Genomic DNA, 24,249 nt, shown 5'->3' with positions numbered 1-24,249 from the left:
CAAAGTCCCAGTGAACTGTACTAAACAGCACAAAATCCAAGAAAAACATTTACTCCAAAACAGAAAAGAGCCCTGGACAAACATTCTACTTTGGAGTCCTCTGTGAAGGCTCAACGCCATGGCCTCCTTCTAAGGCAGATCAAAGTCTGAGCAAGGTAGAAATAAGCACAATGCTGTCACAAACACAGCACCTCTCCAACTGCTCCAGCCTGGGGCAGGGTGACAAGGCCCGAATGGACATCCCAGAGCCACCTGGAGCAGCAGCCTTGCCGTTTGTGTTACAGTAGTGCCTCCTTAAGCGGGGCCCCGAAAAGGCCTGGAGCCCTACTGTGCTAAGCCCCATACATACACAGAGCCAGAGCCGCCCTACCCCAAAGAGTTTGCCATCTAAACAGCCAAGACTAACTTTCCAAATGCTGGTGGAAAGATCTGTCCAGCCAGCCCCTCGTGCAATCCCAGGTCACTTCATACATGACTGGTTTCAGCACAAGGATGGCGGAGCTCGCCATGCGTTCCTGTCCAATCCTTGCATGCACTTACATGAGCTCTCCCAAACTCACCGGCTCCCAGGGCCCCAAACCTCATCAGAGAAGATGATGTAGCTATGCTGTGGTGTCACATTTCAGCCGCGGGGGCAGCAGAAGCAGGTGAGTCTGGAGGGGCCGATGTAAGTGTATTCCAGGACAGGGCTAGGCATCCTCAGCACTATGGCAAGGAGGGTTGGCTATTCCTGGGTTTGTATGATGTCAGTGCTCTCTTGTTTGTTCCCCAGCCCTGGGAGTCACCTTGGCATGGCGGCTGGCCTTCTCCACTATTGCACTCCACGAAAGACTTAGGTCTCCATCATGGCTGCATGTCTGTGTAGAACACTCAAGGTAAAAGGGACTGATAAAATAAGCAATGAAGAGGTCCCAGAACGGGCACCGCGACTTACAATTAGGGATGTAAAATGCCATTCAGTTAGTTAACCGGTTAAATGTTAAGTTTAACTGGTTAACTGATAAAACAGGGGCAGGTGGGGAGGCCATTCCAGCACACTGTTGTAAGTAGGAGGTGACCGGGTCACCATTAACCATTACCCAGGAGCAGCTCTCCACCTGTGGATGGACCCTGAGTCAGAAGAGGCTGAACAGTGCCTGTCCCTAAGTGAGCAAGCTGAAGAAACGAAAACACATAAAAGCACAACTACCAGTAGCCACAGACGACACCTGACAGAACGGAAATATGCCCCACAACACAGACAAAGAAAGTGGCAGGTCCCGGTGCTCTGTACAGTCATAGTTGAAAAGCTATGGCATGGACCAACCAAGCCACCACAATGGGTCATGTGGAGGGGGGTGTACGCAACGGCACATGAGCAGATCTACTCAATGCTGGCTTATCCTTGAAGGAGACTCATTAGCAGCAGTACATCAAAATTACAACCATAACCCCAACGGATTCTGGCTAGACTTGCATTGCTGAGGAACACAGAAAACTCCCGAGTTGCAGCATCACACGTCTTGCAGAGCCTCAGTGGGGTGTTAGTGTCTATCTGAATAAAACTAAAAAAATTATCATCCACAGCCAAACATCATCAGTGTTTCAATGTGCATTTCTGAATGTTTAACTCAGCTTGAAACCAAATCCCCTCTCAAACTGGGGAGTAAATAATAAATGAAATGCTCAGAAAAGAAAAAAGGAAACAGCAATTTCTCCTTTAGAAGGACATTTCTTCTTTTACAGTTTAATTTATTTCTGAGCAGAGAATCATTTTTAAAGCTTAGTCATTTCATAGAAGTTTTTGATCATTTGCAATCCCTGAAAATGTCTCCAAAGAACAAAGTTTTTGCCTGATTCTAGATAGAACAGAATAAAGCTGAAAATTCAGAACACATTTCTGGATATACAGGTATGTTTTCTCTCTTCCCTCCTCTGAGTTTCTGAGCCCATTACTCCCTCACACAAAAGTATCAGTAAAACTGTCACATCAGTTGAGGTGACAGAAGTCTACCAGTTGCTATTTATGCACAGAGTAATTCCTTCAAAATTTTGACTGATTAAATTGTCATTCCAACCACATGTTCAAAGAAAGAGCTGCAGGATAACAAAAACTTCCCATCCAAGAGCTGAATTACTTCCTATGTCACAATCATAATTAGCCAACAAAGAGCTGGTTTTCTGATGAAAAGCAGGCATCACCCCATAGCAATAATATTACTATACACTGAGAAATGCCAACAGTTTGGTTGCTAATAATTTTTTGTCCTAGAATTTTTTGTCCCTTTTCAGATTCTTATTCCTTTGCTAAACTTTTTTTACTTTGGGGGTGAAGTTTGGGAAGTTTCTTCTCAAGTTGCTGTTTGTATATGGTAAGTTTCCATACAAATGCTCTAACCATTTTCAAGAAGAAAGAGAGTAGGGAAACATACTTTTGCACTGATTAATAAAAAAGACCTAAAGAGTCAATGAGAAGTGGCAGGGTTTTGACGTTTACAAAGGAAATATGCTATAAAAGTTGCCGTCTGTGGTCAGATGAAAACCAGTATCCACATGGCTGAGATACAGCGGTTCAAACAGCATCCTTTGTGGATGCACCCATATTTGTGTTGTACCATGTGAGTAAATGGGCATAAGGCTGTGACAAAGATGTGGCACCCTTGGGAGTCTTCTTAAGAGATGCAAGATGATTTCCTGATCTCAGTAATGCACAGCTTGTCCAAGACAGACCAGTCAGTATCCACGGACTCTACTAGCTACCGTACCGCCTCGCCTGTCTTTTCTGACATCAAATTCTCCCTTATGTAATCTTGTTTCACAAGCACTCCTTCCTCCTGGGGAAGAGGTAGGAGACTGTTTGAGTGGAAGCTAGAGAAGGCTCAGCATTCAGCATGCCTGCAAGAATAAGACAGACCGCAGAGAGACAGTATTTTGCAATAAGGAGCGCTACTGACAGCTAGAAGGATTGATATAAGAAAGACTGATGAAGAATCATCTGACATCTGCATCCCCGATGGTGCTGTCATCTGCTATTACAGAATGGCTCTTGGTAGGATGTGGAAGGGGAGGCACTTTTAACATAACATCCCACCGCACTGCCTTTGTTCCAATGGTTACACCTTCCACCACATTCATACCATAACAGATAGTCTGCAATGTATGACCAGGACATCAAATGCACAAATTCAAGACATTTATTTCAATGTGCAAGTAATGCTCCCTTCCTTCCTTCTTCTATAAAAGCAAGGAAATGAAACTCAGAAAGATAAATTATGCAATCTTAAAATGTAGATTTCAAACACAGTCATGGGATTGCCTGGGGTGGCTGGGGCCTCTTCCCTGGGCCAGCCAGGCCTGTAGGGGCTCCACAGTTCTCCTGCATTGTCGGGAGGCAGAGGCTGCCCCCCTGTGGTCATTCTGGAGTATAACTGCCACTGGTATCAGAGCCCTCCCTTTCCATTTGACGAGAAGGAGTCAGATTCCATGCACATCCCATTGTCCTGGCACAACCAAACCATTACAATGCTTTGACTTGTGAGACGAGGAAGCTGCATACCAAATTTGGTGGTCCTTGCTCTTACGGTTTAGGAGGAGTTCTTGAACAAACAGACTCACAGACGAATGGACAGACAGACACACCAACTCTCCCAAATATATAGTAGATACATGGAAGCCGTTTACTTTGCTCCGGGAACCATACACAGGAATTGTATCTTGTGATAAAATCTCAGCTCTCCTACTGCTTCAGTGTAGGTTTTCCCATTCAACAGAAGAATGCAATTGGCTGGTCAATGCAACCACAGCTTTAGAAACTATGGGTCAGCCTGCACACAAGAGTCAAACCACAGGAAAGAGCTAGGTCCAGCCCATGCAAAATTACAACAGTCTACCCTGCTTCTTGGTCCCTCAGAACACTCTCTCCTGTGGAGACCTCCCCTCTCACCAGTCCATGTACCCGTCATCCACCTACCAGCCACAGCTCACTACCTTGAGCAATGCCCCATTAGCCTCTACTCTCCCCAGACCCAATTGCCTTTCCCCCTCCAGCTTTTCTAAGCAGGACAGTCACCTTCACAACTTCAGCTTCTGCCTGGCACATCCTGGTTCCTCACTCTCACTCCCTCCTTTTGCCCTTCAACCCTGGATCATTAACCCCACTTGTCACAAGGGCCACTTACCAATCCTTGTTTTCAAAACACCTGCTCCCTTCCCCATTGCTGAGAACCCGAGTTCCCTCTCTAGAACCATCACACGATCCTTAACAACACACACATCCCTGATTAACCTACCTCGGCCTGGCCTCGGCACTCTATGGGCATTATCTGAAGTGTGCAATAAAGAATCACAGGAAGAGCCACAGGAGTTCAGTGGTGAGAGTCAGCGCATGGTTCGTGCACAGCAGCAGGCATCTTGTCCATGACAATGGAATGGAAAAATGAGATATCTTCCTTAAGCCAAAAAATAAATCAAATCCTTACCTTTTCATACCATACTGACTTCTTGCAAGTTACCAGTTCATGCAGTTCATCATGTAGAGTCACGAGATCTTTTGTCAATGTGTCTATTTCTCCGATAATATTGCTAGCACTGTGGCAACACAAGTTAGCATTTGGCAATGGGTTTTTCTCTTTACAAACATCCTGTGGCTTGTATGTATTTGCATCTTCAGCCAGGGTATCTAATACAGTTTCCTAAAGAAAAAAAATACACGGTACAATTAATTAACTTTAAAGCACTAACCAGAAATCTTTGCTTGCCAGGTGCTTCCCCAATATTTAATTTTAAGAACATAGTATAAATTGACTGGTGATCTCAGACATCTCTACTCGCTACATTTTTTTTTTAAAGAAAATATGATTACTGAACAGAATTGGCTCAGCTTGCTAATAAATACATGTTTTAGTGTATTTCTGAATTAGCAAATGCCCAAGGAAAAGGCTATACTGTGTTGCCATTATTGAAAGCGAACAAAATCCAGGGAATGTAAGCAGATCATAGCTCAGTGCTCCAGAAGCTCTGAACATGGCCTCCAGAGATTTGAAGAAGGGGTTCTCTCTTTATGACCTCTCTGTTCAAATGTCAGGATTAGTAGGTGATACAATTACTGCATTCAATGTGCATTGTGCTTACTTCAGACTCTGGATTAAAACAGTTAATCAGTTTGGTCCTAAATCTTACCCAGGCAAGTCTTGCATTCGGTGCACATTGTCTTTCTTAGGCCACAGCTATGCTACAAGGACTGTAATAACATACCTACACTATCAGAGCCACGCCAGCATAACTGGCAATGGAAGGGGGTTTTCTGTTGCTGTCTGAACCCCACCTTCCCAAGCTCAGGTAGTCAGAGGTCAATGGAAACATTCTTCTGTAGGCCCAGCTGAATCTACACTGGGAGCTGGACTGGCATAGCTACAGCACTGAGGGGAAGAGAGACTTTCACACCCTTGAGTGCCATAACTAAGCCAGTTAAATTTTAAGTGAAGATCTGGCCCAATTTGCCCTGCAGCTCGTAAGTAGCAGCAACAAACCAGCATGGAACGAGGTGTAACAGTTCATTCGAACTAAGGACTTAGTTGGAATTACCGTTTCACTGCCGCGTGTAGCCGCGGGCAGTTACTTCGGACTAGTGGAATTTAAAAATGGCTACCGGACAGGAACAAGTCTGATCCTGACACTGTAACAATTGCTGCCTGAGTTTCCATTTAGGCTTCTGTAGATCCTGCCATCTACTGCGCTTGTTTTCCAGCATTTTCTTGCTGAAAATGATCTTTCTGAAGATTGTCATGGTTTTGTAGTATCTTTCTTAGAAATCCATGCTCCTTTATGGACTTGCCTGTGCTGAAATGTTGTGTGTGCTATAAAGAAACTGGTGATAGCAGAGACCTGAAACAATCCATCGCCTTGCTCATGTCCTAATTCTATTCCTTCTTTTCCCAGGGTGTTCATCCAGTCAGTGTTATCACTCCCAATATTGCATTAAAGCCCCCGTTATGAGGAAACAACCTCTAGATGTGGTTTGTGAAATGTCTGCTTGAAGTTCAGTGTAAAATTGGTTTATGGCACTGTCATCTGCATATGTTGCGGGTATTTTATAGTTACAGGTCCACCTTTCCCTGGTAGTTCAGTGCTCATTACATGTGTAGACATGAACCTACAGCTTTTCAAGGAACTGTAAGCTTTGTCTAATAATATGAAGGCAACTCTGTATTCAGACCCTTCATATCCTACAAAAGCACCCCTGTATTTACACCCTTCACAGTATTGTAACTATCTTTGTACAACACATGCCTTGTGAGGTATCTTTCAAAACTAACTCCTCACTGGTCAATTATATCCTGATGAAATGTATATAGCAACTTTATGTATAAAATTATAAACTAACCCTGTATGATGTAATTAGCACTAGGGCTATCAAGTGATTAAAAATTAATCACAAATAAGTGTGCTGTTAAACAATAGAATACCACTTATTGAAATATTTTTGAATGTTTTCTACATTTTTAAATATATTGATTTCCATAACAAAACAGATTACAAAGTGTACCATGCTTAATATTTGTATTACACTATTTGCACTGTAAAAAACAAAATAGTATTTACAATTCCCCCATTACAAGTACTGTACTGCAATCTCTTTGTTATGAAAGCTGAACAAAGGTAGAATTATGTAAAAAAAAAACCTGCATTCAAAAATAAAACAATGTAAAACTTTAGAGCCAAAAAGTCCACTCAGCTAATCACTCAGACAAACAAGTTGGTTTATATTTGCAGGAGATAATGCTGCCTACGTCTTGTTTACAATGCCCCCTGAAAGTGAGAACAGGCACTCATCTGGCATTGTTATACCCAGCATTGAAAGACATGTAGGTGTGTTAAAGATTCATGTGTCTGTTCTTGCTTCTACCACTATTCCAGAGGACATGGTGTGGTGTTAGTAACAAGCTAATTCAAATACTGCAGAATGTGTGTTGCACACAGTAAGAGTCAATAGTGAACTCACAGAGTGGTTTGAAAACTGAAGTGACGTGAGGATGTATACTCCAATACTTGTTGCTCTATATTTAGAAAATATCTTGCCCAACTCCCTTAGTAACATTGAGAGAGGCTGCATGATCTCAGGACAAAGTCACCTTTACTTTGAAGATAATATCATAATTTCATCTACAGAGGACTATGCCCAAGAAGCAGCAACTGAACTGTACACAGCAGCCAGAGAACGGGGTTCAAAACTGAATGCCCAAAAGAACAAACAAATGGAACAAGACCGTAGTGATAGTCTAGCGCTGACACTGGCGGCAAGAAGGAACTGGGTGTGGGGGCAGCGGGCAGTGCCCCTTATATCACACCAAGAGGGCACCAGAGCTACTCCCCTACGGATGGCACCAGTGCACATGGTGATCACACACGCCTAATGTGGACTGCACACGTGTAATCCCTTCAAGAAGCAGCACCTGTTTTCTGCACTAGATAACCTTTTTCTAATGCAAAGCATTCTTAAGATAATTCTGCCAGGTAGAGTTCCAACAGAAATCAAAACACATCTTCTCTGGGTTCTTGAATATGTTCTACAATATTCAAGAACAATACCAAAAGAAAAGAAAACAGAATTGATGCCACTGACTGAGAGAACATGCACATTTCCCATCACAAATGATGGTGAGTTAAATTCTCTAATACCATCCAACTGTTGGCCAGTATTTATTTAGGACTTGATCCAGACAGGTGCTGAGATCACAGTACCCTCAACAACCTGCTCAGACACGCACAGCACCAGCCTCCTGGTGAGCAGATCAAAACTCCACAGCTACCATTTGCCTAGCTGAATGCTTGTTTGTATGATTCTGGATCTGTGGCCATCTTAACGCTGACACTTTTCAGAGCAGCACAATTACAGAGATAAATAAAGCACCAGCTGTTATGGAAACAACCACCTTTCCTGATACCACAATTGTACTAGTGTGGTTTTAAAGTGTTTTTCAAGGCAGTTTAGATGATTTTTTACTCCTTTATTTTGCTCTCAGTATATAACAATGCAATTAATGACTCTCCTTCTCCAAATTCTATATACTCACATTGTTAAATTTCTGTTTTTAAGAATTATTTTCAGCAGCTGCAAATGGGTGAAAGTTTTATATTAAAGTGAGATGCACAGAAGTCATAAGATGTACAGAGGAAGGCTTATTGATTTTCTAATGATCATTCAACACCATGCAAGGGGAATTCTGTAATTTCTACACACTATCTGGCTGGAAAAATGAAGGTGTTTGAAATTTCAACGGCTTGAAAATGTAGTTGTCTCTGAGTCTGTAATAAAGCTTAAAACTCCTCTTCTGACAAGCCATTTAATTTATAACAAAATGTGTGATTGCTATGTTTTCTTAAACATAAAAGAGATGAAAGATTAGGCATTTCCATTTGTGGTAACTGTAGATGCCTGAAATTCAGCTTCTCTTCCCTCCAGTTTGGCAGCCTATTGGAGTAAGTCATCCAACAGATGCTAGACTGATGAGCGAGATCTAAGGATACAGACTTTCATTTAAAAGGCCTCCTCTTCAAAAGGAAGTTGTATAGCCAGTTGATAACTTTCACTTTTCCACATATGCAGGAAGGGCATTAGAGGAGCAACCGTTTACCAGAAGTAACAAAAAATTGCAGCCTTAATATTTCGTTTGGTTCATTACCATCCACTGCCAATAGACTGGTTCCAGTTCTTTCCACTCCAGAAAGGCTTCTAATCGAGAGTTTTCAGACTCCAGTAACTGCAACAACTGAGAAGAGGGGGAAAAAAAGAAAATCAAAAGTCCCATTTGGTCATCTGCGCAACGTATAAAGTGCAATTTTTAAAGCCTTTCTGGTCTGAATAACGAAGGCTTTCAATCACATCGCTTCAGTAGTACTCATTCCTTTCACATCATAGTGCACCTCGCAGACGGACATTTACAGGCAGAACATTCATCTGCAAAAACGGTAAGGATTGAGAACACATATGAACTTGTGTGGATGCCCACATCCCTCCCTACTGTGTAACTGCAAACACGGATGCTTCTTACACAAGGCAGTGGGATACAGAGCGAGGACCAGTCCCATGGATCCAGTACTCCCGCAGTTTCTTCCTTCTCACTATATGCTGCTATGACTGAGGCTTGCACTATGCATTATTTAGCAGGAAGCAATGCAAATGCTAGTGATGCAAATTTGATTGGAACTGAATAAAAGCTTTTCCTCACGTCCAGTCCCCAGCCATAAAACAGCAGCAGTCCCTCACATACACATATGTGGCTTCAAGTGTCACTTAGAAGGGTTCAAAACAATACAACTCGTCTATAAAAAGATCTTTGCCCCTTTAGATCCTGAAACCTCCTGTGCTTCTTTGATACCAATATTAATCTCACAGCTCAGCCACACTCCAAACACTGCTGCTACCGGGGTCACTCTCCCATCTGGATCAAACCTCGCTCCCCCACTATTCTTTGAATCTGGCCAGCATACCAAGTTTAAATCCCTTCTTGTCTAAGGCTGTGTTCCAGCCACAATCTTGGACCTGGATGCATCCCCTCCAACGCCACTCTCCTGATATCCAGTTATTTCTCCTTCTCCCGTCTCTCTGCCGTGTCCTGCACCGCTCCTCTCCTCAGAGTCCCAAGCTGCCAAGCTCATCCCCTGCTCCTTATTCAAATGATTTATAAACACTCAATTCTCCAGCACTGCTCACAAGTAGGAGCTGATCAGGAGGAATTCTCTCTGAAATGGAAGCATCTATATAACATAACCAGATTGTCTCCCTCACTGGAGTGCCTCTCCCACAGATACTTTTGTGGGCAATGCAAGAAGTGAGGGTTTTACAAGGGATTTGAAAGCTACCGAGACGTAGAGGGGAGAAGATAGCTATCACTAGATCTCGCCCCTCCTCCCAGTTCAGAGTCAGATAGGGATAGAACAGCCTCCTTTTTCAAAAGGGCAACCTAACTTGAGTCAGCTGGGAGAGCAGTGGGTACTGTTGTGCATCTGCCCTCCAGAAACCAGGCTGCTATGGCAGCACACACATTAACAGTCCCTCTGGCACAGTAAGGTGAATATACAAACTGGAGACCAAGATCCCCAGAATGGCTAGCTAGGGAACAGCACGATCCAGAGAGAGATTTCAAAAACTCTTCTGGCCACAACAAGATGGATGGGAAAACAGGAGATAAGTAAGGGTATGTCTACACTACAAAGTTAGTTCGAACTAACGGACGTTAGTTCGAACTAACTTTAATAGGTGCTACACTAGCGCTCCGCTAGTTCGAATTTGAATCGAACTAGCGGAGCGCTTAGTTCGAACTAGGTAAACCTCATTTTACGAGGACTAACGCCTAGTTCGAACTAGCTAGTTCGAACTAAGGGCTGTGTAGCCCTTTAGTTCGAACTAGTGGGAGGCTAGCCCTCCCCAGGTTTCCCTGGTGGCCACTCTGGCCAACACCAGGGAAACTCTATGCCCCCCTCCCGGCCCCGGACCCCTTAAAGGGGCACGGGCTGGCTACGGTGCCCGTGCCAGGTGCAAGCCTGCCAGCACCCAGCTAGCAGACCCTGCACCTGGCACGGCACAGAGCCACCCACCCGATGCCCCCCAGCCCACCTCCTCTTGCCGGGACTAGGCTGGCGGCTCCCGGGAGTTTGCCCTGGACCGCAAGAGGCGGGCACCTTCCTGGGCTAGTGCGAACATCGTGGACCTCGTCCACGATCTCTGCACTAGGCACAGGAAAGTGGCCGTCTAGGGCAGGAGAGGTGCCAGCCTGGCCACCCAGGACCAGGTGTGCATGAAAATCAAGGGGGTCCACTGAGACCCCCGACCCTGAGCCCTGAGCTTACAATGGCCGTACTGGGTCAGACCAAAGGTCCATCTAGCCCAGTAGCCTGTCTGCCGACAGCGGCCAACCCTAGGGACCCTGGAGGGGATGGACCGAAGACAATGACCAAGCCATTTGTCTCGTGCCATCCCTCTCCAGCCTTCCACAAACTTTGGGCAGGGACACCACTCCTACCCTCTGGCTAATAGGACTCCATGGACCCAACCTCCATGACTTGATCTCACTTCCCTTTAAACTCTGTTCTAGTTGTATCCTTCACAGCCTCCTGCAGCAAGGAGTTCCACAGGTTAACTATTTGCTTTGTCAAGAAGAACAACTTTATCTTACTAGTTTCAAGCCTGATACCCATTCCTTTCCTTTGGTGTCCTCTAGTCCTTCTTTATGGGAACTCAGGAAGAACTTTTCTGAATGCACCCTCTCCACCCAACCCCTGCTTTTAGAGACCTCTATCCTGTCCCCCCTCCATCTCCTCTTTTCTAAGCTGAACAGTCCCAGTCTCTGTAGCCTCTCTTCATCTGGGACCTGTTCCCAACCCCTGATCATGTTAGTTGCCCTCCCCTCTCCCAGCCTTTCTCTTCCCCTCTCCCCACCTCCTTTTCCCAGTCTCCCCCAGTTTTTTTCAATAAAGACAGAGTCAATGTTGGAAGAAACGTTATCTTTATTTTGTACATCAATAAGAAGGGGGGCTAGGGAAGGGTAAGTGGAAGGAGGTGAGGGAGGAATGGGGTACGAGCCCCCGATGGGGAGGACTGGGCTGGCTCTGCGGGCTTCTGGGGGTGGAAGCTCTCCTGCAGCTCCCCAATTACTCCCTCTCCCCAGATGGCAGCCTGCGGCAAGTGCAGCCGGGCTGATGGCCGAGTGGTGTGATGTGCCCAGTGTGGGCACTCAGGGCACTCCAAGCCAGAACTTCTTTGCAAGCGGGGCACCCCTTAGAACTGTGTGTCCGGGGTGGGGGTCGGGACCCTTTAAGCGCAGCCCTCGGCTAGCCTGAGACAGCATCTCCATGCTCTAAGTCCTCATCTGATGCCCTGCCGGCACTGCTTCCGGCCATCCTTAAGCCCTGTTCAGAGTCCACTCAATGTGGACTTACTAGTTCGAACTAGCAAAACGCTAGTTCGAACTAGTTTTTAGTTCTAGATGCGTTAGTTCGAACTAGCTTAGTTCGAATTAACTAATTCGAACTAAGTTAGTTCGAACTAGCGCTGTAGTGTAGACGTACCCTAAGTTATCTGCGAGTGCCACAGTAACTCATCAGCTTTAGGATACAGAATTGAATCTAGGTAAAGGCCATTATTTGAAATGAATGACTCCATGCCACTAGGGCACTGCAGGCAAGTTTTTGAAGGACTCCAAAAGCATTTTCCTGACATGATTTCAAAGATGAAGATCAAGACCGGAGCCCTAATTCAATCTACTTAGCACAGACATAACTATATTCAGCCAGCTTTGTGGCTTTTACTTACTTTGTATTGCAATGGCTAACAGAGAACTCAAAACCCTGAGCTATCTGCTTTGCTCTTTTAATCTAAAGCTGATAGAAGGAGGGGAGAACAGTAACATGATAAAATAATGGCTACAAATTACTAAATGCTAGATTCAAAACACATCGCACACTGTTCATGCAAACAGCACAGGCTGGTGTGCACATCTTACTGCTGCCAGTGTCTGCCAGTTACCGCATTAGCACAGATGTTAAAGGTGACCTGCAAAGGGGAAGGAGAGTTGGAATTCTACCCTTTGAGCTGCTGTATGACAGCTAAGGAGAAGCTGAAGAGAGGGGAAGGGGAGAGAATCTTTGTTCATTTGGATTTTTCTTTTTGATAAAAAAAACCTTAGAAATATCACACATCAGCTATGATCTTCCCTAGTTAGACCAAAGGAACTATGGCTATTTCAGAGGATGTAAGTTATTAGCTCTTACACCTTAGCTGAAAGGCTAAGAGCATTAAGCCTTTACCAAAGGCTTTCTTTCTCCAACATGTTAGTCACTTGAACTAAATAGGAGTTCACTAAAAAAAAAAAAGCATCTTAATTAAGTCCACCTACTAACCTTCAAAGCCATTTGCCAACATTAAGTAATTTATGTGAACTGCAGCCATTTGAGACCAGGGTTTTCAAGAGTCTCTTATCCCCATTTTGCAGATGGCAAAACAAAAGCCTGGAAATGCTGCTGCTTTGCATCTTTCAAGACGATAGAATTTTCCTTTAAGTGGCCCAATATAGATTAGGTTCTGCTTTAATGTGGGATGAGCAATCTACTCATCTGCTCCCCAAGCAAGTGATCCCTTTGGAAATAACCCTAGAAGACAGATCAAAGTTCTGCATTTGATCTAAGGACCAATGTGTTTGTCCTTTCTAATAAAACATAAAGGCTCCAACACCTCCAGAAGGAGGAGCATTCACTGTCTCTCATGATCAAAAGGAAACTTTAAGTAAAACAATTTTTGCTTTGAATAGAAATTGGAGTGAAGCTTAGGGATAATATGTGAACATCATTTTTCTCTTTGTGCAAAACTGGGATAATGTGACTCTTGTAAGAGAATTGCCATTTTCTCCAGCTTTCTACAGGAAGTAACTGCCTCAAACTACTTACACTGAAAGACAAATTAATGATAAATTCCAGTTACCAAGATCTGTTGCAAAATAATTCCATAATAGATGTTGAAAGCAAACACTTACCAATAACTTTCTCTCTAAACCTTTGTTTAAAAAAAAAATCTATCGCTTGTACAAATGACTTGACAGGCAATTGCTTTTTAAGAAACCTAAACGAAGCTTAATTGAATAGTGCCCCAGCACCCGCCTGTAACATTATATTCCATATTCTTTATGGAAATAGGCTTAAGACATGAACATGTCATAGCAGAGATGTGCTTTATGCAAGATAATTCATGTAAGACATCATTGGAAAGGTTATGAGCCACTGAATGCAGCTACCTGGTATACATGTCGGTATCATTCTTGTATCTGAAGTTAGGAACGCTGACCTGTGCTACCTGTGTTTCACATTTGCTGCTTTGGGTGACTCCCACTGCTGATACTTCAGAGACTACAATGGAAAAGCCCATCAGCAAAGAACATGGACTGTGAAAACTCTTAGCCTTCCTGTCCACATTCCACACTACTACTGAATCCTGGATGCTGGGGTGCTACAGAGTAAGGTGACCTTGTCACCTGGTACTCACCTGGTACTCACCACCACCTTGGTGGTGCCTTTCCGCTGAGGGGGGAGGGTGAACTACACACAGGGTTCCTGCCTTATGGAAATTCTACAGAAGGCCAGGGAGGAAAACAATGATTGCCTTCAGCTTGCTTCTCCTCTGTTTGAAAACACCCTTGAAACAAAAGGACTTGAACTAGGAGGAAGGGGAGAACTGCTGGACCCCGGCTACAAGATAGCTAGGCCGTAAAGGAATCTACCTGAAACGATATCTAGGGTGAGGAATATTATTCGTAACCAGTTATTTTAGTGAATCTAGCTTAGATGGTGTCCTTTGTATTATTTTCTTAGTAATCCGCTTTGTTCTGTTTCCTACTTCTTTGGCCACTTAAAATACAGCTTTTTATCGTTAATAAACTTATTTCTGATTTATAATATAGCCCCGTTTGTAATTTCTAAATGGGGGTGGCAGGAAGCTGTGCAGAGCTTCCTTCACGTTGAGGGAGGAGATGAAAATAATCCTATTTTGGGTTTCATAGAATACTAGAATCTTACAACTGGAAGGGACCTTGAGAGGTTATCAAGTCCAGTCTCCTGCCCTCACAGCAGGACCAAATACCATCTAGATTGGGACTACTCAACACATGGCCTGTTTGCGGCCCACGAGTGGGAGCCAAAAGAAAAAAGTAGCCAATATAATGGTATTCTCTTGGTATTCATTTTAGTAGTTAAATTCCTGGACTGTCATTGCTCATTAAAAGTGCTGTCAGATGGGTGGAAATCAGATAAATATTGGGCCAAACTGACTTAAATGGGACCTGTGTGTTGTGTAGTCTTGCCTTAATCTTTGTATTCATGCCTGTCAGTGTGAAAGAAGCTATTTGCATATATATGCAACCACTCTTAAGTTGCGGCCCTCTGCATGTGATGCATCATTGTGGCCTCTGGGGCTTCAAAATTGAGTGGCCCTGCTCTAGATGATCCCTGACAGATGTGTGTCGAACCTGCTCTTAAATATCTCCAGTGATGAAGATACCACAACCTCCTTAGGCAATTTAGTCCAGTGCTTCACCACCCTAACAGGCAGGAAGGTATTCCTAAATAGTGTCCAACTTAAACCCCCCTTGCTGCAATTTAAGCCCATTGCTTCTTGTACTATCCTCAGAGGCCAAGGAGAACAATTTTTCTCTCTCCTCCTAGGAACACCTTTTTAGATGCTTGAAACTTGCTATCATGTCCCCTCTTAGGCTATGTCTAGACTGCAGGCTTCTTTCGAAAGAGAAATCCGCTTTTTCGAAAGAGAGCACCCAGCGAGTCTGGATGCTCTCTTTCGAAGACGGCCTCTTTACATTGAAGAACGCCTTCTTTCGAAAGAGGAACTTTCGAAAGAAGGCGTTCTTCCTCGTAAATTGAGGTTTACCGCCATCGAAAGAAAAGCCGCGTTCTTTCGAAATATTTTCGAAAGAACGTGGCTTGAGTCTGGACGCAGGGGAAGTTTTTTCGGGAAAAGGCTACTTTTCCCGAAAAAACCCCTGAGTCTGGACACGGCCTTAGTCTTCTCCTTTCCAAACTAAACAAATCCAATTCTTTCAGTCACATTTTCTACATTTTTAATGATTTTTGTTGCTCTTCTCTGGACCTCTCCAATTTGTCCACATCTTTCCCGAAATGTGGTACTCAGAACTGGACACAATACTCCAGTTAAGGCCTAATCAGTTCAGAGTATGACTTCTCTTGTCTTGCTGTTAATCCTGTCCAGAACGATGTTTGCTTCTTTGCAACAGTGTCACTCCTGCGGGGGTGGAAGCTGGATGGTGAAAGGAATCCCTCAAACTAAGCCCTCCCAGAGCAAATGTCAGTGACCATATTGTTCTGCAGCTAGGTGTCATCCTGCCTGTGTGCATGCTGGAGGAAGCTTACGAGTCTGGCTCAGCACGGCAGAGTTAAAGCAGGGTTGGCAAGAAGCAGACTGGACTTGGTTTGCTAGGGTTAGTCCTGGCAGGCCGCCAGACACTTAATCTGCCTGTGTGTCTGCAGGTGCAGCTAGTCACTGTTCTTGTCCAATGAGAGCTGCAGAAAGTATGGTCTGGCCTGCGCCACTTCCCAGTGGCTGGAAATGGCAAACTGCCACCAACAGGACTGTGAGAAGTCATACCTGTGGGTCACAAATAAATAAAGCATCTGGCGGCCCTCCAGGGGCTAACTCTAGCGAAACCTATCCGGCCCATAGGCCTCTTATTGTCCAGATAAGGGCTGGCAGAAGAGGCAGGCTCAGTAGTATCTCAGCTCATCGGGCACCATCCCCGGGGATCCAAGCCATCACACCTCCTAGTAGCCCGAGAGCCATATGATTTACATGACACAGAACAAATGACATGCAGCCTCTTTTCCTTTGCTATACAGGTGTGGTCTCCAAACACTGCAGTTCCCAGATTTCAATACAACCTGGCTGCTCCACTCATGATGCCACCTACCACACAAATGAGTCAGAATTTCTGACAATATTAATAGGACTGAGTAGTCCTCCACTTATACAGCCAAGTCCCTCAGTTACAATCATCCAACCATTCTTGGGACTTGATCCTGAAAGGAGAGCACCTGCAATTCCTGCTGACAAAGCTCACTAGATTAGTCCCCACGTGACCCCGTGTCTGTACATCTGCAGAATTTGGTTAGGCAACACCACCGCCCAGAATACGAGCTGCTGCTGCTGCTGTGCCTTCCCGCCGTTCACAACATCCAAAGAGGATAGGTTTTGCACGTGTGGTGGAAAGAGTCTGTCATGCTACATCACACCCAGAATTAGGGCTACATAGTCCTCTCCACCCACTTCCACAAATGAGGGGGAGCACAAAGCGGAGTACCTGGAAGAAGTGCCAGCTCCGGGCCACGTCCCGCCATGAAGCCATCCCTGCAGTGGTCAGCTTATGGGGGCTGGAAAAGCACAGGGTGGCTGGATCAATTGCTCAACAAGTTTCAGATCTTGGAGCATCGTGGCACAAATCTGTGGTGTGTGGGTAAGAATTAGTATTGCACAGGGATGCACAGCTTTCCAAGCCTGAAGGAAAGAGCATGTATATCAGCTGCCATCGAGGAATAAGCACCATTAGAGAGCAAAGCACAGCACTCGGTTTCCTAGGCTCTTATGTAAGTGGGTTTAAGTAGCATCAAAGATGATGCAGCCTCTAAACTTTATTTTAGTCTGGTTATTTGAAGCCTAATTGTACTTGTTTCTGCATTGTGTTGCCTATTAATCTTTTTTGTGATAATTTATTGTTATACTGCAAAGCATTCTAATGAATGCAAAAGGTGCTATATAAATCAATAGTTAATAACTTGTAGAATAATGCCTCCTCGTGGCAGGCTGAGTTCCAGAGATCTCTGTTGCAATAAGTATTTAATTTCTGCTGCAGACAGATCATAATTATTCTTCTGCTATATCCCTTCCCAGATACTGGTCAACCTAAATATTTTTTTAAAACCACCTTTGTGTTTTCAAGATAGAAATAAGTGGTGTTTCTCTGCTCATCCGAATAGCATGGCTGGCTGTTCTACTGATTCATCACGTATTTAAATACGGGCAACTCAGCCTTAAAATACTGCATCGGTGCAGCTGCGTTTAAAGATGCTCTATGGTAACGGGAGAGAGCTCTCCCATGGCTGTAATTACTCCGAACCCCAACAAGCTCTTCTGCCAACCTAGCACTGTCTCTGCAGGAGGTCAGGGCCATGTAACTACATTGCTGGGCTGGAATTTTCATAGTTATGCCAATACACTGTGCAGAACAGACCTGCGACTGCACAAAGACAAGTCAAATGAGATTACAAATTATCTCAAACCTTACACTGAGATTCAAGCCACTCTTGAACTTTCTGGCTCTGGATCTTTTCTGGTTAAGATAAGGCCCAAAAAGCCAATATAAAAGTTCAGGTTAAAGTGTCAGGAAACTGGTAAGCAGATAGGATATCTATTGTGCATTTTTAGTTTGATGAGAAATTTGGCTTTATTCAACTTGAATTGCAGGTATGTGAAATAAAGACACTATGCTAAAGAGGTACCTGTCCTCAGGCCTACACAACCAACACATTTGGAAAAATCAGGCTAAGGCATTTTTGGACCTGTGATGACCAACCCATCAGCACACTTTTCAAGAAGTCTGTGATAGTGATTCTCTCTCTCTCCCAGGACATGGATCCCTGGTGAGGAGTGGTTATACTCCAAGACTGCCAGGGTAGACTACTTTTGAGAAACAGCAGCAGGAGGAACAACCCACATGTTCTGGATTGACAGCTAAACTTATTCTCCTAGGAGAAAATTCCTATGCGAGCTCTACCTTCTAACTTCTGTTGGTGAGAGAGAGAAATTTCCACCTACAAAAGTTGGCCCAATAAAAGATATTACCTCACCCACCTTGTCTCACTAAAATCCAGGGACCGAAATGGCTACAACACTACAAAAGTCCTTAATCCTGTGGCCAAAGATAGAACAAGATCCTATGGCTGGAAGTCGAAGTGAGACAAATTCACACTAGAAATAAACTGCAATTTCAGCAGAAAGCTCTATAAGGGGCTATGATAGACTCTCCGTCACTGGCAATGTTTAAATTAAAATGCGAAGCTTTCTAAAGGGTCTGCTCAAACAGGAATTAATTCAGGGATGTTGCATGGCCTGTGCACTGTCAGATTAGATTGCCACAAGATCCCCTCCGCCTCATGAGAATCTATGACACAGACAGCATGATTTTCAGACAGTGCTAAGCACCCTCCTTCAGCATATCAGACCCTTTCAAAAATGCATCTAGTTGGGCACCTGAAATCAGGATTTACTTTTGAAAGTATTTGCCATATAATTTAAAAGTTCACCACCTACTTAAAACCCAGCTCAGTCTGGAAATCTGGGCACAGTCTGTACTAAGGATGTTAACAACTAGTCAACTATCCAATAAGCATTTGCTTATTGGATAGTCTAGTTGCCTAGTCGATTCCCCGCTTCGCCCCCGCTTCATGCCTCTATCAGATAGGGCAGCAAAGGGGGGAAAGAGGGTGTACTTCAAAGTGGCAGCGCCACACAGCTGAGCTAGCAAATTACTCGATATTTAACATCCTTAGTCTGCACCTAGGTAGCCAAGTTCAGATAAAAACAAGGTCTCTGCTTTTCTCCATTTAACTGCACCTCCTCCACAGTCAGGTTTATCCTTTTCCTTGTGTGGTCAGTTTTCCCTGCTCCTGTGGGTCTTCCACATAGCAGTGGCAAGAAAAACGTTTCTAGAAATTAGCAGGGCACTCAAGGGCAGAAACTACTTCTAGCTCATTGTAGGGACTTGACTAGATTTGAAATTAAAGGTGCTTTTTAAAATATTTCCATCTACAAGTTCCCTAGCTTGGCTTGTACACTGGCCTGATTTATGGAGAGGGATATTATTTCCTTGGTGCATGGGGGCAATCACAAAGCTTAGCAAAGGGGATTTCATTGGATTCCCCTTTCATTAGTTACCTCCTACTCACCCAAGACCTTATCCAAGCCTTGCGTCTGGTCTTTGAGGCCCCGATCCTGCAATGTACAACACATGGCTGACTGCTGCCCCCACACAGAGCCTGTAAGCCAAAGGGCTAACTCACCAGCCCCCACCCTAGAAAATACTCTCCAGCCACAGGATTTCAGCTGCTATTCTTCCAACCTTCTCTTTTCTGTCTTCAAAATAAAAACTAGCTAACAAGTCCAGCATATCGATCGTGTCATTTCCCTTGGTCTGCAAGAGCTAACCTACACCCTAAAAGATTTCCCTGCACAGGCAATCTGCCAGAGAGCCATCCATAAACCGCGGGCTCCTGCAGACCTCCTATTCCCTGCTTCCATCCTCAGCAGCTCAGCTCTTGCTGGCTTTTAATGAGGAGCAGACCAAGTAATCTTTAAGCTATCACTGGATCCCTGGCCCACAGCATCATCAAGGAGGTGGGTGCTAACCAGTCCCAGGAGGAACTGGGCCAGCTCCCTTAAAGGGCAGCCACTCTGGGACAGAGTCCCGCTCACTAATATAGTGCTGCGCCTGGGCACAGCAGGATGAGCACACAGCCATGTGACGGGGCATCACAGGGCTGTCGCACAGCATCTAGCACAAGGGGCTCACACTTTTGGGTATGTCTGTAACAAATGTTAAATAAACCTGCACTAACTGTGACCCAAAACTGAACAGTAAGGCATGCATTTTCCTCCAGAGACTCAATAATAGACAGCACAGCCCCAGATGCTGATTCAAAATGACAATCCACACAAACTTCAAAAATGACAGTAACTCTCATGCATGTCGTTATTTTCACACCTTTTTTAAACGTACATTATTGACTTGACAGACTAATCATCTGAAATCTGCTATAGCCGCCTTTATGTCAAGCCATCTCCATTATGGAGCTCTTAGCACAGTCCCCTCAAATTAAATTATACATGTCTTTTTTTAAAAATCCAGAACATGAGTAATGGCTGACTTTCTAACTTTGATTCCTTGGCTACTTAAAAAACGATCAAAGATACCTGCCAAAAGAGCTAAGTCAATGTCATGAGCCAATTACATGCAAAATGTAAATGGTAAAAAGCCATAAGAGAACTACTACCAAGTTTGTCCCTTTGGTTCCAGAGTCCTAGCACAGTGATCATTTAGAGAAGAGGACGGTACTCTAATCGCATTGCTGCTACCCAAGATATAAAGATCACATGTTTGGCAATCATTTCCTACAGGTAGAAGTCAGATGCTAATGGCAAAGGTCCGTCTCCTAGGTCTCGTCATTAACTATAGTATAAGCAAATTACATGCATGCTCTGCCATGGTGACTGCTTGCTTCCATAGGAGTTAAAGATGTGATTAGCATCTCTACAGGCTGTACCCCACATTACCAGGAGATCATTTCGGTTAAGAGCTGCTGGACTTGACTAGCAGAGTCCTTCGAATGCGGTCACCCAACACTGGTCCCCACCTATCGAACCTGCTCCGAGGTTTGTCGATCTTACGTATGTCGTCACTGGCATGTGAGTAACCATCTCAGCAGGTGTCCTACACCTTTACGGATTTTAACTAATTTGTCTCAGAGAGAGACTTTTTATGGCAGACTGGCATTAATTTTGGACAACGCCCAGATTCCATCTTGCTGGGTGTTACATAAAAAGAATAAAGACAAAGAAGCATATTGGATTTCAATACACCTCTACCACATGTCCATCTTTGGCAATTGTTTAATCATCAGCACAAACAGTCAAAGATTTTCTTTTTATTCATATGCCAAGTTTCAGGCCAGAACATTACTGTAAGGCAGAGAGAAACATGCTCATAACAAGGAATAATGACAAATCCTTGACTATAACGACACCAACAGGAGATGCAATCTCTGCAGACAGCATAAATGGAAATATTTTCAGCCGTTATGCCAGTACAGCATGCTTGGATAATCAGCTGTTCACGTCAGTCCAGATGCTTGATACCAAGATTCTGCTCAAATGCAAGAGCTGACTCTTGCATTTCACTGATCCTTTCATTTCTTACGCGATATAAAACTAAGAAACTATCACCACACAGGCCAACAATTTATGGAGCCTTTGATGAACCACTACATCATTTTTCAAGGACCGAGAACTCTTCACACTTGGTCAATAAAATGTGCTGAGTAATAATTCATTGCAGAAGCTTCTCTTAAAAAAGGATGGTGAGTGGAGAACTGCAGCTCTATTAACTCTTTTCTAGTCTGGGGAAGTTTAGCTGACGGCAATATTAGTGACAAACTGCAGCCTGGGGAAATTTTCAAATCAAGATATAATACCACCAGGTAGAATGGTTTGCTTTAGTGTTGTTATAGAACGCTGCCAGTACTTCCAACGGGACACTAATTGCTGCCAGAGGCCACCTTGTTTAACAAATATCTGAAGAAATATTTTAGCATGGAAACTGCTAGCACCCTGCCCATGGGCTGGCCAGGGGAAGTGTGAGTGAGTGTCCAGTTCACTATGAGAAGCCCAAGCATGACGACGATGTTACTACGAATGCCCCTGCCGCACTCTGCAGCAGGTATCCTCCCTCAAATGATATCCAAACGTGCCCACACCCCCTTCAGCCCTGCTGCCCTCCTGCGTTACCTTTTTGCACATCTAGGCTTCTTTGAGCTGTTTTGCATCGCCTTGGAAGTGGGCTGTCACCAGACCAGGGTAGTTTTCGTGGTGGGAAGTGGATGGGTGGTGTGGGGGGAGTAGAAGTAGGCTGGCGTCCAATGATGAAGTGAGAGAGAGAGAGTAGCAGCAGAGGAGAGGGCAGACAGTGGGAACAGGAAAGTGGAAACAAGTTGGTGGTGGTTTTAAACGCTTCACTCTTGATTCCTAAGGACAAGCACACACCTTACCCTTCGGGTTTGAACATGCATTTTATTAGCTCCCCTGCACTGATCACCTCCTCTGTTTCCTTGCCCTTCTCCACGACAGGTCAGAGCCATTCCCCAGCACCCTGCACCCTCTCCTTCCTCCCCAAATCACTGAACATACCCAGCATCACCAAGACAGACATCCCCTTGAGCCTGGCCTTCAACTGCTTAGCAGCTCTGGGACGATTTTACTTCATCCTCTCGGTCACTGATCCCTTCCTTCAGGGCCCAAACCTGCCAAAAACAAGAACAATTAGCACCTCCATTGTTTGTTGGTGCTGTGAAGGTGCTAATTGTTCTTATCAGCCTGTTTGTAACTATTTGAACCATCTACTCACTGTCTCTCTATATTTTTTCACCTCCTTTTTTTCTCTCCCCCCCCCCACCAGCCCCCTTCTCTTATTTATTCTTGGATCTGGACTTTTAATACTCCATCATCTGAAGAAGCGGGTTGCACCCGATAGCTCATGATCCCATCTACATGTTTTGCTACATGGCTGACGCTTTTTTTTTTTTTTAACAGAGATTTTTTGAAAGAACGGCAGTCTAGACACGGCTCTTTCGAAAATAAAGCCTTTTTCAACAGACCCTGTATTCCTCAAAAAATTAGGTTTACAGGATCTGTCGAAAAAGGCTTTATTTTCAACAGATCCACGTCTAGACTGCTGGGCTTTTTTCAAAAAAACTCTATTTAGAAAAAAGCGGCGGCCATGTTTATGCTATTGAGGCACAGGATATTTAAATCCTGGCTTCATTAGCAATTTCAACATGTCTAATCTACATCTCTCTGTCGACAGAGAGGTGTAGTCTAGACACACCCTGGGTAACTTAGTACAATGCGTTTATATTTCACATTGGGCTTCATAGTGACAATGTTTAAACTATCACATCCAGGCATCATTTTTTCCTTTGCTTATGGCAACATACTATGTTGATTCCATGTGATCCTTTGCACTTCTCGGATTCTTTCTGATCTTCCTTATTTGTCATCCTACATTTTAATCGAATCCTTCATAGATTTTAAGGCCAGAAAAGACCATTATTGTCATGATATACAACCTCATGCACAGAAAAGGCCATTGATTTGCATAACACATAAGAACACAGGAAATCAAATCAAACGTAGTTCTGATACTCTATATGGTGAGTTTTGAAATGAACCTTCACATTTCTTAACTTACTGCTGGTGTTTCTGACAGAGGCGAGCCCTGAGCTGTGTGTGGTATTCAAATGTTTATACTGAAACATCCTAGACAGGCATGGACTTTTACATTAGTTCGGTTTCAAGGGTGGTTAATTCAAGTTCCACAACACTGGGTATGCAAAGCCCCAGCCTGTTGAAGCTTTGCCCTGAGAAGACAGGTGTTGACCAGGAATTACCCACCACAAGAGGCCATGGATGAAAACCCAAACTGTAGGACGAAACGGCTAGACAGTCCCAAGGAGTTTCTGGTTCTCAATCTGAAACCCAACATGAACTCATAACTAAGAAACCAAACTCAGCTGAGGGGTTTGAAAGACTGACGCCTACAAGGTTAGGGCTCAGTGACCCCTGGGAGGTATGTCTGTTTGTTTATTGTTCTCACAGTATTTTCTCTACGTTGGTTTTGCCCTATGAAAAGTTGCTTTGTGATAGCTGGTTTGTAAACTTGCACACGCTGTTACAGAGAAAGGTTACTCACAGGTGCTGATCCTGTCAGACCTACTGGGAAAACACAGGGAGGTGCAGCAGGACGGCAAGCCTGTGTGGTAAACCAGACACAGTTCTCGCCTGAGAGAAGCAATGGCTTGGGAGTCTGACCCCTTCAGTGCGTGTGTCCTTTAGAAAGTGGGGGGCAGGGAGGGGATCAAATTGCAGGTAACCCT

At 44.3% G+C, this 24,249-nt stretch overlaps 1 protein-coding gene across 4 annotated transcripts in view; it reads right to left on the bottom strand.

Moving 5' to 3' along the window:
- TEDC1 (tubulin epsilon and delta complex 1) overlaps positions 1–24,249 on the bottom strand; it is an 81,910-nt gene that overhangs the window by 19,507 nt on the left and 38,154 nt on the right. For 3 of the 4 annotated variants that reach the window (XM_075937085.1, XM_075937082.1, XM_075937084.1), the window contains 2 exons: positions 8,661–8,747; positions 4,458–4,670 (listed from right to left, as the gene is read on the bottom strand). In XM_075937085.1, coding sequence (XP_075793200.1) covers positions 4,458–4,670; positions 8,661–8,747 — 300 coding nt within the window. The remainder of the gene's footprint in view (positions 1–4,457; positions 4,671–8,660; positions 8,748–24,249) is intronic. The other variant, XM_075937083.1, reaches the window with a different exon arrangement.

This window comes from Pelodiscus sinensis, chromosome 9 (assembly GCF_049634645.1).
Source record: "Pelodiscus sinensis isolate JC-2024 chromosome 9, ASM4963464v1, whole genome shotgun sequence".
NCBI lineage: Eukaryota > Metazoa > Chordata > Testudines > Trionychidae > Pelodiscus > Pelodiscus sinensis.
This window is presented reverse-complemented; position numbering and strand designations above follow the sequence as displayed.